General features: G+C 45.2%; 1 protein-coding gene across 1 annotated transcript in view; it reads left to right on the top strand.

The window, feature by feature from the left end:
- Positions 1–13,438, top strand: part of whrna (whirlin a) — a 105,296-nt gene that overhangs the window by 38,901 nt on the left and 52,957 nt on the right. Inside the window, exons 2-3 of the mRNA XM_076283364.1 lie at positions 8,106–8,324; positions 13,131–13,256. Coding sequence (XP_076139479.1) covers positions 8,106–8,324; positions 13,131–13,256 — 345 coding nt within the window. The remainder of the gene's footprint in view (positions 1–8,105; positions 8,325–13,130; positions 13,257–13,438) is intronic.

Below are 13,438 nucleotides of genomic sequence, written 5' to 3'. Positions count from 1 at the left end.
AGCTATCTATCTATCTCTGTGTGTGTGCGCCAGCCTGCGTGTTTCTATCTGGTCTCTTGACATTTCTTTGTGCTTTAGCATTCTCTTGCTTTTTTCTCTTGCTTGCTTCTGTCAGATATCAGGAAATGATCTAGCACACAAAGCAGGGGCCTGAAACACTGTGTGTGTGTGTGTGTGTGTGTGTGTTTTAGTTTGTGTCTGTGTGTGTGTTTCTCTGTGTGTGTGTGTGTGTGTGTGTGTGTGTGTGTGTGTGTGTGTGTGTGTGTGTGTGTGTGTGTGTGTGTGTGTGTGTGTGTGTGTGTTTGTGTGTGTGCGTGTGTGTGTGTGTGTGTGTGTGTGTGTTTGTGTGTTCTTGTTCTGCCTCATGTGCCTTGCTCTCGGACAGGGATCACGTTTGCCTAACATGATGAGAAAGACTGGGCCTAATAGAAAACTCTTCATTATTCACACCTGCTGTGTTGTCTTCATGTGAAACAGACTGCCAAAGGCTGCTGCACATCCCCCACCACCCTGCCTAGAGAATACACACTCTGCACAACACACAAGTGCTGCAAATACACTGCAGGTCATCCCACCATTTCATTTTATTTGTTACATTCATCAAATCAAGTCAACCAAATACAATGGGTTGTAATGGCTTGCCAAAAATGCGCATTCTTGTTCTTGTGCATTCATGTGCTCTCTATGGTCTTGTTTCTTTTTTGGTGAAGGTTGGATTTCCTATTATAGTTGCTATCAAATTAGCAAAATCCCATAGCTGCCTATTATGCAAATGAATGTACCTCATAATGAATTGCTGTTAATTGTTTTAAATAGTACCTAAAATGTTAATTTCCTGAATTTGAGCACTTCAGACCAAATCCTTCAGAGAGGAAGGATGTTTTATTCTTAGCGTTTCTTCGTGCATATTTGTGGATCTCTTGCTCATTCTCGTCTCACTTTCCCCTCTCTGTGATCTTCTTTCTAAGCTCCTAATAGATCATAAAATGATCAAGGGGCGGATTCCCAGGGAAGTTTTTTTTCCTTCCTTCTTTCTCTAGTACTTATCTAACCACCTCCACACACACACAAGTCTCAGAAGCTGGATTTGTGCACAAAGAGTTTCATCTTCACTTTAGATCGAAACGTGAAAAGTGTGGTGGGGGAAAAAAATATCCTGTCAGATTTCTCTCACAAGAGACCCCAGTGCAGAGCTGGAATATATGTACAGTATATTTAGAAACGGGAGAGTCTATACTAAGCTGTGATGAAATGCAGTGCAGCTGATCATGTTAAACATATTCTAGCCAATTGCAATATGGCTGCAATAAGTCTCCATCTAGAATGTTCCACATAGCAGAATAGAGTGCCCATTAATTGGTCCTCCACTGTGAAATGGTCATAAACATACCACAGATAAATAGTGGAAAATCGCACGTCCGTTTCAGGCGCCTTTGCAATGACCACTGTGGGGGAGAAAATTTAAGCGTGACGCACTGCACCCATGTCAGGCCTTAATTGATTTCGAGGAGCTGGTGGAAACGTGGCCATGGAACGCATGTGTGCAGGCAAATGGAACTCTAATTGTTTTCCAAAAAACCAGGAAAGGAAATTCTTGGTTTTCCATTTTAATGAGGAGTTATCAGCAAGATGCAGGAGACCTATTGCTTCCCTCATGGTGGGGTAACTATGTGCTTTGAGCCTTTCTGAAACATGGGACAGACAGCTGGTTTGGCTGATATGGCGAGTCATGGACTCCATGGGGTGTCATGAAAATGTCAGGAATCCTCTTTGGTGTGTTTGTTCACAGACATTCTTTTTCCAGATTAGATAGAGAGAGTGTGGTGTGTATTTAGTTTTATGAGATGCGTCCAAAAATATTTTCTTAAAGCTGCTGTTTGTCATCAGTCCCAGCACAGCCATCTCACATATAGTATGTCTACAACATTTTGTGGAAATTGGACTGCAGTTACAGGTGCTGCAGTTGTCTAAAGCTCTATTCAAAGTAGAGTGGGTGGCTCTTGTGGTGAACAACCCATCAAAACTAAACTGAGATTTAATATGAAAGCACAAGGCTCTGTGTGATGTTTTTGTTAATAGCCTAATTGTAGCTGGCTTTACGTTCTGATCACTATCATAACCTTCGGGCATGTCTTGGTATCTGTAATGTGTGACTGAAACAGTCAACACCAGCATCATACGGTATATTAACTAGCCAGGACAGTTCCAAATGAACATCAGTGCCTACCATTGCACATTGAAGGTAGGGCTTGGACTTCACCTAAGTGTGGCAGAAGTTTATAAGAACTGCTACAGTAGTGTCATTTACATCTGCTGTAAGCTGCCATTAGTAATTAATGAATTTGTTTATTCCTGATTAGTCTGCTCAGGCATTCCCCTATAACATCCTCAGTGAGCAGTAAGCACTGGAGGCCAATGCTTAGCCGTTAACATCATGCCCAATGTTTTGTTTACACCAGGGCACTCAAGCGTAGGGTAAGCCAGAGGGATTTATCAAGGCACGCCGACTTAATGCATGCTCATTCTGATGCCGATGTCTCCCTGTCGCTCCCCTAACGCCTCTACCCACGGGTCAGTCGTACCTTGCCGGGGGCAAAGTTTGGTGCAGATACACACACACACACACACACTCACACACACACACACTCACACACACACACACATACACAGACACACACACACACACACACACACACACACATACAGTATGGGTTCCAGGTCCAGGCAGTCAGACTGCACACAATTACACACAAATACAAACACCAACATGCACACAACACACACACTTACACATACACACACTCATACTACTAGGTGAAGTTGTTGTGGAGGTGGATATTTGTGACATGTGGAATGGGATTTGTCCGTACAACACCTCTTAAAGCTGGAGCGTTGTTATGTGATCGGGTTAAGCCCTATGGTGAGGAAGGGTGAATGAGGTTTAAATATAGACGGCTAAGTCCCAATCCTGCGTCAGTGTTTCCCCTTTGAGAGCCGCTGGAGGCAGAGCGGCAGGTGAGGAGAGCAGGTCGTACCGACATACAGTACACACACACACACCCACGCACACGCACACACACACACACACACACACACACACACCCACACACACACACACACACACACACACACACACACACACGCACACACACCCATGCACACACACACACACACACACACACACACACACACACACACACACACACACAAACACACAAACAGTGTGTATTTTTTTTCTCTGAGCCACAAGAGTTTGTGCTTTTTCACTAAGGTCACTGTGTTCCATCACTGTAAATAGCACTTCAAGTTTGAAGTAGCTTTGACATAACCTTCAAGTAGTCCAGCTTTTCAGGTGACGTTTGATTCCAGACATGCAATGTCAAGTTCAAAGCCATGGTCATGGCAGGTGCACAAGTTGCCTGGGAGGAACATTGCCTAATGTCACGTTAGCTTAGTACCGATGCTGGTTGATGTCACGTCCATTCACATTTGAACAAAACACCAAGAAAACACCAGAGAGCAAACTCACCAATCCCCTCCCCAAACATTTCCCTAAATGTTCGTTCCCCATAGGGTGATTGACTGGATAGTTTTGTTCTGTTTGGGGGACAGGCTTGCTCCACTGTGTTTGTTTCCAGTTCAAGGAGGCAGAGTTGTGTACAAAGACCGGATGTTTTTTACTGTGTACTCACAGAATGGAGAGCTAGCGTATTGTGAGGATTTTGTGACAAAAAGTGAGCATCACTGACGCTACCTTTAATATTGACAGGATCGCTGATGCCACCTTTAGTATTGGCAGTAATGAGGACATTTGTCATCATCATAATATTGACATTTCTCTGAGCTGAATATGACTTATTTGTTGTGGGCAGTGGTGGCCTACTGGTTAGGGCTTCGGACTTGTAACCGGAGGGTTGCCGGTTCGATCCCTGACCAGTAGGAACGGCTGAAGTGCCCTTGAGCAAGGCATCTAACCCCTCCCTGCAGCAAGGCAGCTCACTGCTTCGGGTTAGTGTGTGCTTCACCTCACTGTGTGTTCACTGTGTGTTCACTAATTCACGGATGGGATAAATGCGGAGACCAAATTCCTTGTATACGCAAGTAAACTGAAAAACTGATTTACATTTACATTTTTTAGATTTACAGTACGTTGTGTACTAAAAGTAATTTATTAGTTGAGTTACTGGAAACAAGATTTTAAGTGTACTCAGAATCACATTAAGTACAGATTGCCACTCCATTTTGCCCTTTGATGTGCCTTTTTTGCCCATTTTTCCATGCCTTTTCCTTTTATCCCAATTTGTAAATCACTGTGATGTGTTATTTGATTATTGTAGATATTGTGTCTAGACACTACCATCAAAGAGATGGACATCTACTTAGTGAAAAATAGAGAGTGGGGAGGGGGGCTAAGAGAGTGAGAAGAAACAAATGCTGTACATCATTAGGCGTGAGTTTGATGTTGATATTTGTGTAGCAATGCAGACCTGGCTAATGGCCACAGTCCATTAGGTGTTTAAAAGCTGCTGTCAAAGCTTCATTAATGCACCACCCAAAGGCCATCGCTCAACAACCCCCCCCCCCCCAACACCACCCACCGCCCTAGAGCACTGACACCCGCTCAGGCCAAGACTGTGTCACTCGGCACACGTGCACTCACAACTCACAACGTAGCACAATGCAACACAACACAACACAGTTACACATGCACTTAGAGGTAAGCACACAGCAGGTTACCATTTATGAGACAGGATTAATAGATTAGGAAAGGAATCATCAAAGCAAAAGACAATACACACACATACACACACACACACACATATGGATTCAGGTCGAGGTCAAAAGGATTGCATAACACACAAATACAAACACCAACATGCACATCAACAGTCTTTAGCATGCTGGACACATGCACATGCAGGCACACTGCTCTGTGGTCCCCCCCCACCCCTGCCCACCCCACACACAGTGCAGGTCTGATTGATTAGTGGGTGATGAAGGCAGTGGAGCAGAATCGATTTCTGTATACTAGGCCAGTGCCTCAACACATATGCACTCACACACACACACACACACACACACACACACACACACACACACACACACACACACACACACACACACACACACACACAAGTGCACACAACAGCACTGTCATCGGCGATTCTCTATGCTGTACAGAGCAATTTAGCACACTAATACAACATGCCTCTTCATTCAGGTTTAATGATTCACTCACACGCTCATTGCACACACACACACACACACATACACACACACACATACACTCTCTCTCACACACACACACACATACACACACACACACACACACACACATACATACACACACACACATACACACACACACACACACACACACACATACACACACACACACATGCCTCCTTCTCTCTTCGCCCAGCGTAACAGAATAATCTGATTCTGAACACACGCCACTGCTAACCAGACCTAATTACTTCTTATGATCTTCTAATTGGCCCCTCTTTGTTATGCTAATAGTAGCGGGCGGTGCTGCTGTTGCTCTGTGTGTTTATGTTTGTGTATGCCTGTTAGAGCTTGGCACCCCTCCCCAGCGATTGTGTGTGTGTGTGTGTGTGTGTGTGTGTGTGTGTGTGTGTGTGTGTGTGTGTGTGTATGCGCACGCACGTGTGTGTGTGTATGTGTGTGTGTGAGTGAGAGAGGGGTGTGGATGTGTGTGTGTGTGTGTGTGTATGTGTGTGTGGCGATGAGAGTATCATCTCACAGAGATGCTTTATTGCAAATGCACAGTAGATCCTGTGTGTGTGTGTGTGTGCACGCGCATGTGTGTGTGTGTCTGTATGTGTGTGCAGGTGCACACTTGGGAAACTGACCTGCCAAGCTCTGCAGATTACCAGAAACAATTAGCGCTGAGTGTTTTGCCGCGTGCAGCAGGCAAGCGCCGCTGCCTGTAGAGAGACACTAACAGGAAGCCACTTCCATCCGCTCTCCCTGTGTGGTGCTGAGGAAAGGCCAATACCACCCCAGCACCGGCCCACTCATGGTGCCAGATCCTCTACCCATTAGTTTGGGCTTGCATCTCATTTGCTCACATTCAGAAAAGATACTCACTGTGTCCTGTTATAAAAATAAAACCCTGCTGATTATACAATAGGCCCACATCCAAATTTCGGAGGATATACAGTATGATGGGCGAGGAATTTCACTAAAGGGCCAGAGCACTCTAAATGTACTGTACACTGTGTTTTGGTCAACTGAGGGCAGACATGTTGGATGCTTATTTATCAGAGTAAATGGACTTTCATGGACTCTCTACCATGTCTCCATGCAATGACCGTGTCTTTTTTAAATGCTATTGTTGTTATTTGCTGTTGCTGTTGTTGTTGTTATTATTTAGCTAGTTGCATCTCCTCGCTCTGCTCTTTCATTTGCCTTGTGTCATTTCCTATCTGTTCCGACAACCTCCCTCCGCTGGGTAATATCATAGTCAGCAGTGGCAGGTGGAGACAGCATGTCAGGATCATTGCAGTCTCCGCGAGAGTTATTTACCGATGTGTATTTACCCAGCATCCCCCTCCCCACCACACTGCAAACAGCGGGGGGAAAAAAGCCCCCAGCCCCTCTCATTTGGTTTCCGTACAACGTAAAGGTAGATTTCTCAGGCGAGCGCTTCCGAGAAAATGAACGTCGGATCTCATAAATCAGCTCAGATTGCAGAAAGGGGGGCGAGAGGAGAGGGGAGGAAGGGGAGGAGGAGAGGAGAGAGGGTGAACGATGAGGGAGGAGTGCTCTCGACCGGCCTCTAAATTCACTCCCCATGACTCGCCCCAAAACATTCCCACCTCTTCCAGAGAGGACCTGGCCAATTTATCACCTCGCCGTGGATGCAGCTCCAGAGCTCTGTGTGATGGCTCGCCTCCACCGCAGTAGGACCTGTGAACTGCACTCTGGGCTCCCTCAGGCAGTGAGTGTGCGCCGCTACCCTGCCTGCACGGCCACTGTCCTGGGTCTTGTCAGGTTAGCGCTGTGCTCTCTCTCACCCTGACCCAGTGCTGCTGAGTTTGATCAAACCGTGATGGGAAGCTGCTGTTTGGAAGAGCGCTAACCCGACATAACACTGGGAAGGGCACTCTGCGTTTGTCTGAGTTTGGCAGAAAGCACAGCCAGTGGAGGTGATGTTTGTGTCTGTTGGGGGAGAGTTGAATAGAACTTCAGAGAATCCAGAGTGAATATTTATGAGTGTGTCTTGAATATAATGGAATTCTAATGTCGGTGTGTTTGAATGTGTCTGTTTGTGACTGTGTGAAGGGTATGTAGGTAGAGTTGCGCATATGGTCCCTTGATGTTTTATGCTCAGATGTGGCTGTTGTATCATGCTGAGGGGAGACCACATGCAGCTGATGCAGTCAGCCTATCAGCACAGCTTATCGGGAGTCAATGGCCCATAGCAGAATCACAGAAACCCATCTGAGCACACGGAAACACACACACACTCTCTCTCTCTCTCTCTCTCTCTCTCTGTGTATGTGTGTGTGGGTGTGTGTGTGTGTTTGTGTGAGAGAGAGAGAGAAAGATAGATGTGCATGTTTAACAATGTATATTTGTGTTGATAGTTGCATGTCTATTTTAGTGTGTTTATATTTTGTTTATGAAGTGTCAGTGTTTGTATCAAATACTTATATTGTTTTATAACAGGCCGTCCCTTCTTAGATAGTAAGAGATAACTATCAGATATCAGATTGAACATCAGACTCTCATTTCCTTCTAAAATGTACGCTACTTGAGAACCATCTCACATCCTGTCCTACATTACATGCAGTGAGGCATGGGGCAAATATGTCCTTTGTAACAAGCCCATGTTTGTTCTATATTCCTTTCTCTTTGATGGATCTTGAAATGCATAACACAGATGTATCTGCTTGTGTGTATAGATTGTTTATTCAGAGATCTTCTGAGAGAAATATTGATGAATTATTCTCTTTCTTCAAACCAACTATCTGTCTGTCTGTCTCTCTGTCTGTTTGTCTGTCTCTCTTTCTGTCTGTCTGTCTGTCTGTCTGTCTCTCTGTCTGTCTATCTGTCTCTTTCTGTCTTTGCTCTCGCAGGTTCTAAAGGGAAGTAAAAAACTGTGTATGTCGGTGCGCTCGGTGGGGCGGATCCCTGGTGGCTACGTGACCAATCATGTGTACACGTGGGTGGACCCTCAGGGCCGAAGTGTGTCGCCCCCTCCGGACTTGACGGAGCATAGCAGTGCCACCCTGCGCCGCGGCGACAGCCAGAGACGCAGCCACATGCAGCTGCTGCAGGAGGGTGACGAGAAGAAGGTGTGTGTATATGTTTGTGTGTATACGTGTGTATGTGTGTGTGTATGTGTGTGTGTGAGAGAGAGAGAGAGAGAGAGACAGAGTATGTGTCCACCTTGAGTCTCTTCACCTGCATTTTAATGCTGCACACTCTCCTGTCATTGTGGTTAAAGACAAGCTTCAAGAGATAATTACACCCCAAACTGAGAATGTTGTCATTATCACCTCATCCTCTCCTTAGTGTAGTAATGCTGGTCTTAATAACCAGGTGTGAACCATCAGATTGCAAGAGTTTTCAAGATAGTGTTTGCCAATGTAACCTCCCTCTTTTCTGTGCAATGCCTAACATATTTTGTATTACAAGAAGAAGCGAACATTGTTTGGGTTGTAACAAGTATACGGTTGAACATGTAATGACAGGTGAGCTAATCTCATAAGCCATCCTATATGCAGTTTGACAAGCGTTAATACAAGTTAATCCACCTTAATACATGCCCTTTAAGGTGGATCTACATCTCCCTCCTCCAACAAATATGGATGGCTGTCATATTCTACATGTTCAGAGGTGTTTTTTTCACTGTATTCTTTCGAGTGGTGGTGATTGCTGTACTGGCCATGATAACCTGCGGCGCCTCCCCCACCCCCCTCGGAGCTTTCTCCAGGCTGTCCTTTGATGTGCCTCTCCCCTCTAGAGGCCCCATCACCAGCAGCCTCTAATCTCCAGCATCAGGGCCCCCGCAGCCTCCCTGGACCGCCCCCCCCCTCCCCTCTCCCCTGTCCATTTGTTGCCTGCTGTCAAAAAGGCCGATATCACGTTTGAAGTCTGATAATCTACAATTGCCATCCGCTTAGCCCCTATTCCCTCGGTGCGCACTCAAAGAATCCCTCACGGGCTAAGGCTCACTAATGCCCGAGGATAGCCTCTAAATCCCAGCTGCCAGAAATGTTTTGTTTTGTATTTTGTTGGTTTCTCTCGAAACTGCATTGGTTTTACATTGTGTTGTCTTTTTTTTTAGTCGGACATGAAGCAAGTATAAAGCAACACTGTTCCACACTGTCACGGTGTTGTAGTTATACGGAGGAAGCAGAGAGGGGTGTGTGACTACTAATTGTGCAGGGGGAAAGTTGCATATATTTTCCATTCAAATCAAGTCATTAGATATTAAAGCTTTTGGGACTGGGTGCGTTTAAGTGTTAATAACACCTCCCACTGAAATGAAATGCTACCCCACTCGCCTCTCCTTCATAGCAGGCTGTGCATCACTCTAATGGGCCTGCTTTGCCAACACAGACAGTGGAAAGATAGAAAGAGAGAGAGAGAGAGAGAGAAAGAGAGAGAAAGAAAGAGGGTGGTTGATGAATGTAGGGTGTGTCTCTACCATAACCCTTATGTAGTTTTGCCCAGCGGGTGGGCAGGGAATGCTGGCCTGCCCACTTCTTGGCTCATCTGTCTGGGCTTAGTCATTGACCCTCTCTGTTCCTGGACTTGCAGTGTTCAGGAGCCAACTGTTAGACCTCATTCTTCTGTTTTTGTGATACTATTTATTTTTGGATGACTTTTTCTTCCACTTTTCATTATATCTTTTCTTTTCTATCATCTATGTGCCTCATTAGTTCCGCCCTTTCTGTTATTTTTCTAACCTCTATTATCCTTCACTTTTCTTGTCATCTTTTCTTCTCTTCTCTTCTCTTCTCTCATCTTCTCTTCATGCATTCTCTCTCTCCTGCGTTATCTTGCTGAGCAATGAAGCGGGTGTGTTTAGCTGCCCGTTGCGGTCATTAATCTGACCCTGCTTTTTAAGTGTGGCTCTGTGCTCCAGATTCACCTCTACCACTGTGACTGCCCAGAGAGCGCTAGCGTCCACCCCAGCAGGGCATAATGCATTAGCCCTCCGATCCACTAGCAGGACGGAGGCTGGCAGTATTGCCTAGCGCAGCACAAATGTCCGCAAGCTCTGGTCTGATTTACTGGACCAAGTGGGCTGTTGCAGATCAGTGGGACAAAAAAGCAATTTGTAAGGTAATTCTGACAAATTCCACACGTCGGGTGAGGCAGCAGGTAACTATTGCACGACCCATAATCCTTGAAATCTATTCATGCCCTTTTAGTGCCCACTCACACAACCATTCCCATATGCCCAAGAAATCCAGATTCGTGTCCACTTTATGTGAAGGGGGGACATTTTTATTAATGGCTGGCATTATGTAGGGGGCACAGTGCACAAAAGCTGCCCTAGTGCCTCACCCCTTACTACCTCGATGACCTTTCAGGGATGGCTAACGCTAACCTTTTCGTGTAGCATTAGAGGCTGTTAGCCAGTTCGACAATTGTGCTGATGGTGTTTGATCAATGTTGTTTTTCATCCTTGCGTCTGTTAGTTTGTGCGTGAGTGTGTGTGTGTGTGTGTGTGCTTGTGGCAGAGTGGATGTGACAGACTGTGGCAGAGGGCAGCATTGATTTTTTTTCTTTTTTTTGCAGGAATGTGTGTTAAGTTTGCCTATGTGGTTCACTGAGCTGCTGACAGACAGCCAGGCCCTTGCCTTGTTTCATCAGTTAATTCTGATGGCCTATATGCCTTTTAGTTTTCACTGACTGACTGTGATTTATTTTTATATTTTGAGTCATTTTCAGTTCGGTCAGGTGCCAGCTACAAATTTCTCAGATTGGCTGATAACAAGGTGACCTTGTGGTTTGACCATGACGTACGTACATTTAGTGAGGACAAATGATTAGGAAAGACTTTTAGAGTAAATCAAAAGACAATCAAATCTATGACCTTGAACATAGTAGCACCATCTATATCATACATGGGCAACATACGGCCCGCGGGCCACATCCGGCCCGTGGGCTTTCCCTGACAGGCCCGCGTAAGGTCCGTGAAAGAACAAATAGTCAAGAGACTAGCATAGAGATAATGCACGCAAATCAATATCGTTGCTTTTATTTTGAAAGCGACTGCTATTTGTACGCCCATACATTTGTGCGTGGATGCATACGATGTAGGCCTAAACACCCTCACTGAATTGTGCTGGTGAATAGAATTTATGCTTCTGCGTCGACACAATGCAGTTGCCTTTAAGTCGGCGTAAACCTTTCAAAGTTTTGTGTGTCTTATGTCTGCGTCGCTCACCACCGCAAAGGTTGTCAGAACGAACTCCTGCTGTTTGTTGGCGATACGAAGTGTTAATTTCAAAACGTTACTGGCAGAGTTTATTTGCAAAGCTTATGTTAGCGAACTAGTATGATGCTACTACCCACAGGTTGCTTGAAGCAGCCGGCTCAACACACAGGGCGAGTTGACCAATCACAGTTTTGTGCATAAAGTTAAAGCAAAAACATAGCCTACATTTTTAAAATAGTTTTCTTTGTGCATGTTGATTAACTAATGACAGCCTACTATTGTCTGCTCCACATTTTCATAGTCTAATTCTGCATAGAGTTAATTTAATGATGGTAATGATTTAATGATGAAATATTGCTGAATGTTGATGAAATGGTGGCACAGGCCTATGGTTGTACTGACTCCTTCACATTTTCATGGCCTAGCCTAATTATATAGATATTGTAGTACTTTTTTATATCAGTCTTTGAAAACTGAAAAAAAAATGTCATGTCAAAAAATCATTTTCGAGAATGAGGATTAAATACTGGACATAGATTAAATAGCCTATTGCTGTTTTTCCTTTGTCTCCCTCACATTTTCATCTGTTCTTACGAGTAGTAGTAAACAAAACCATATGATTTAATTAATGTTATACAATAACAGAATAGAATTGGACAGAATTGAGTTCAGACTTGAGTTCGGTATTTTGGGTCCGGCCCTCGTCAACAGTCCCAGTTTGTCATGTGGCCCCTTGGGGAAATTAGTTGCCCACCCCTGATCTATATATACCTGAGAAGTGCAAAATCTGAATTCTCTCTTGTCAAACAGGCAATTTATTTGCTTCTGTATGGAATTAGGAAACATTCATTAACATCTACTGCCTGAGAGTGCACAAGGTCATTTCTCAAGAGGGTCCTGTGCACTGATATCTGTGAGAGAGGGGCTTCATCACCATAATTTGGCAACTTGACATTTCTTGCTACATTGGCTCTCGCCAGGAAAGACACCATTTAAGACTCTAAAGCATTAAAAGCGCTTCTCCAGCTGTTTTTACTCATTCAGGAACTCTCTCTGTCTCAGACAATAGGCTTTAAAGTGGCGTCTGCTGCAGTGGTGTTATGAAGCGAAGCTCCATGGCTCTCTGAGGCACTTATTTGTTTCACTTTTATTTGTTTATTATTTTTGGAATGAATTGCTAACATTGTTCTCAAGCAGCTTGCCATTAAAAATGCCACTTATGCAACAAGATGACAAGTGCCCATTTCTCAGGTTTGAGTGTATGTGTGGGCCATGGCACAGTCATAAATATGTGTGTGTGTGTGTGTGTGTGTGTGTGTGTCACTAAGTTAATATGTGCGATTCTCAGAGGGGGAGTGTCATTTGTGGTCCACCAGGGTTTAGTACGAAAGAGATAAAAGTGATAGTTTCACAGCTGTGCTGTGGAGCAGAACAGAACGTGTCTCGTTGGACCCAAACAGCTGTAAAATGAGCCGACCCACAGGGAGTTGTGCTGATCTAATGGAGGCACTGGTGCGCCGGTGTTTTTTGTGGAGACACACTAGTGGCAACAGGCCATAATTGCTTTTGCCAGTCATGCAGTGAAGGGAAAAGGCCCTCTAGCAGTGGGACTCCTACTCAGGGCTGTTTTCAGTTTGGCCTTTTGTGTGTGTGTGTGTGTGTGTGTGTGTGTGTGTGTGTGTGTGTGTGTACGTGTCACACTCAGGTGAACCTGATTCTGGACGATGGCCGCTCTTTGGGGCTGATGATCCGTGGAGGGGCCGAGTACGCTCTCGGCATCTACATCACCGGAGTGGACCGGGGATCTGCCGCTGAGTTTGGGGGACTGAAGGTACTGTATGGGCTGCCTCTCCTTCCTCACCTCCTCTCCTTCTCCTCCTCCTCCTCACCCTTCCTTCATCCTTCTCTCCACCCCTCCTCTCCTCTTTCCGCGCATTCTTCCTCCTTCTCTCCCGGTGTCTGCTGATCTCTCTCCTGCACTCCCACTCTCTCGCCCTGCTTTCATCTGCCTGC

This window comes from Alosa pseudoharengus, unplaced genomic scaffold, assembly GCF_046254945.1.
Source record: "Alosa pseudoharengus isolate Yale_2024_CS ecotype anadromous, Long Island Sound unplaced genomic scaffold, YU_APseudo_1.1 YU_APseudo_1.1_scf_14, whole genome shotgun sequence".
NCBI lineage: Eukaryota > Metazoa > Chordata > Actinopteri > Clupeiformes > Clupeidae > Alosa > Alosa pseudoharengus.
The sequence above is the reverse complement of the archived record's forward strand: the minus strand, read 5'-3'. Positions and strand labels throughout refer to the sequence as shown.